We start from the raw sequence: 1,277 nt of genomic DNA, 5'->3' as shown, positions 1-1,277 counted from the left end.
ATATATATTGCAGGTTTGCTGAGAGTGTTTGACCATTGACGTATGTAGGGATGTGGCGGGAATGGTAACTGGAATGCAGTCTGAAGGCATATGACATGCTTAAAGCCGAGTTGCAATAGGGGTATGTATTCATTCGCATACATATGCACGTGTACATATTCTAATATGGAAACATGTGTGGATTCGTGAACAATAAAACATGCATGTGCACACATGAAACTTTACTATCACACCTGTAGTCACATCCATACACGCATTGATACGTAACGATGTAACAGGCAACGTTTATGAACGAGAAAGGACGCACACACGCGTGCATGCATACACACATACGTACATATATAATCAAACGCTGTTTGTACTACACATGATACATGCATATACACATACGTACATATATATTCAAATGCTGTTTGTACTACACATGGTACACGCATACACCCATACGTACATATATAATCAAACGCTGTTTGTACTACACATTGTACATGTATACACACACACGTACATATATAATCAAACGCTGTTTGTACTACACATGGTGCATACATACACACATACGTACATATATAATCAAACGCTGTTTGTATTACACATGGTGCATGCGTACACACATACGTAAATATATAATCAAACTTTGTTTGTACTACACATGGTACATGCATACACACATTCGTACATATATAATCAAACGCTGTTTATACTACACATGGTACATGCATACACACATACGCACATATATAATCAAACGCTGTTTGTACTATAGATGATGTGGGGCGCGCTTACCTTGATCCTATTAGGATCGGAGACTTCCTTCACGAGACTAGTCAGTTGAGATTCCCCCAATTCTTTGCCTGCACATTGAAGCCAAATGATTCAATTTCAGGAATCATACACACCCATTTTGTGTATCTAAATCGGAGACGCTTGATAGGCTTTAAATTCACAACAACCCCACTACATCCCTATGATAAAAAAAATAAGCGGAGATAGTTTGTAGAATTTTATCTTAGATTACTTGGCGGAAACACACCCGAAACTGACCAGACGTCTGCGAATTCAGCATTCAACCTTCAGGCGTACTCTACCATGTAATTAATATGAACGCACCTATACGTATACGTGCATGTATGCTTGTAATTGAACATATAGCAATGTATAGATGATGCACAGTCATCTCAATCATGTCACACATAGACCCACAGACCCACAGACACACAAACAAGTAGATGTATACATATACATATACATATACATATACATATATACATACATAC

At 37.9% G+C, this 1,277-nt stretch overlaps 1 protein-coding gene across 1 annotated transcript in view; it reads right to left on the bottom strand.

The window, feature by feature from the left end:
• SARC_12120 (hypothetical protein) overlaps nt 1–857 on the bottom strand; it is a gene marked incomplete at its 5' end in the record, with an annotated part of 5,720 nt that extends 4,863 nt beyond the window's left edge. Inside the window, one exon of the mRNA XM_014293780.1 lies at nt 787–857. Coding sequence (XP_014149255.1) covers nt 787–857 — 71 coding nt within the window. The remainder of the gene's footprint in view (nt 1–786) is intronic.
• Between the last annotated feature and the right edge of the window lie 420 nt (nt 858–1,277).

The sequence above is a fragment of the Sphaeroforma arctica genome (assembly GCF_001186125.1).
Source record: "Sphaeroforma arctica JP610 unplaced genomic scaffold supercont1.2087, whole genome shotgun sequence".
NCBI classification, from domain to species: Eukaryota; class Ichthyosporea; order Ichthyophonida; genus Sphaeroforma; species Sphaeroforma arctica.
This window is presented reverse-complemented; position numbering and strand designations above follow the sequence as displayed.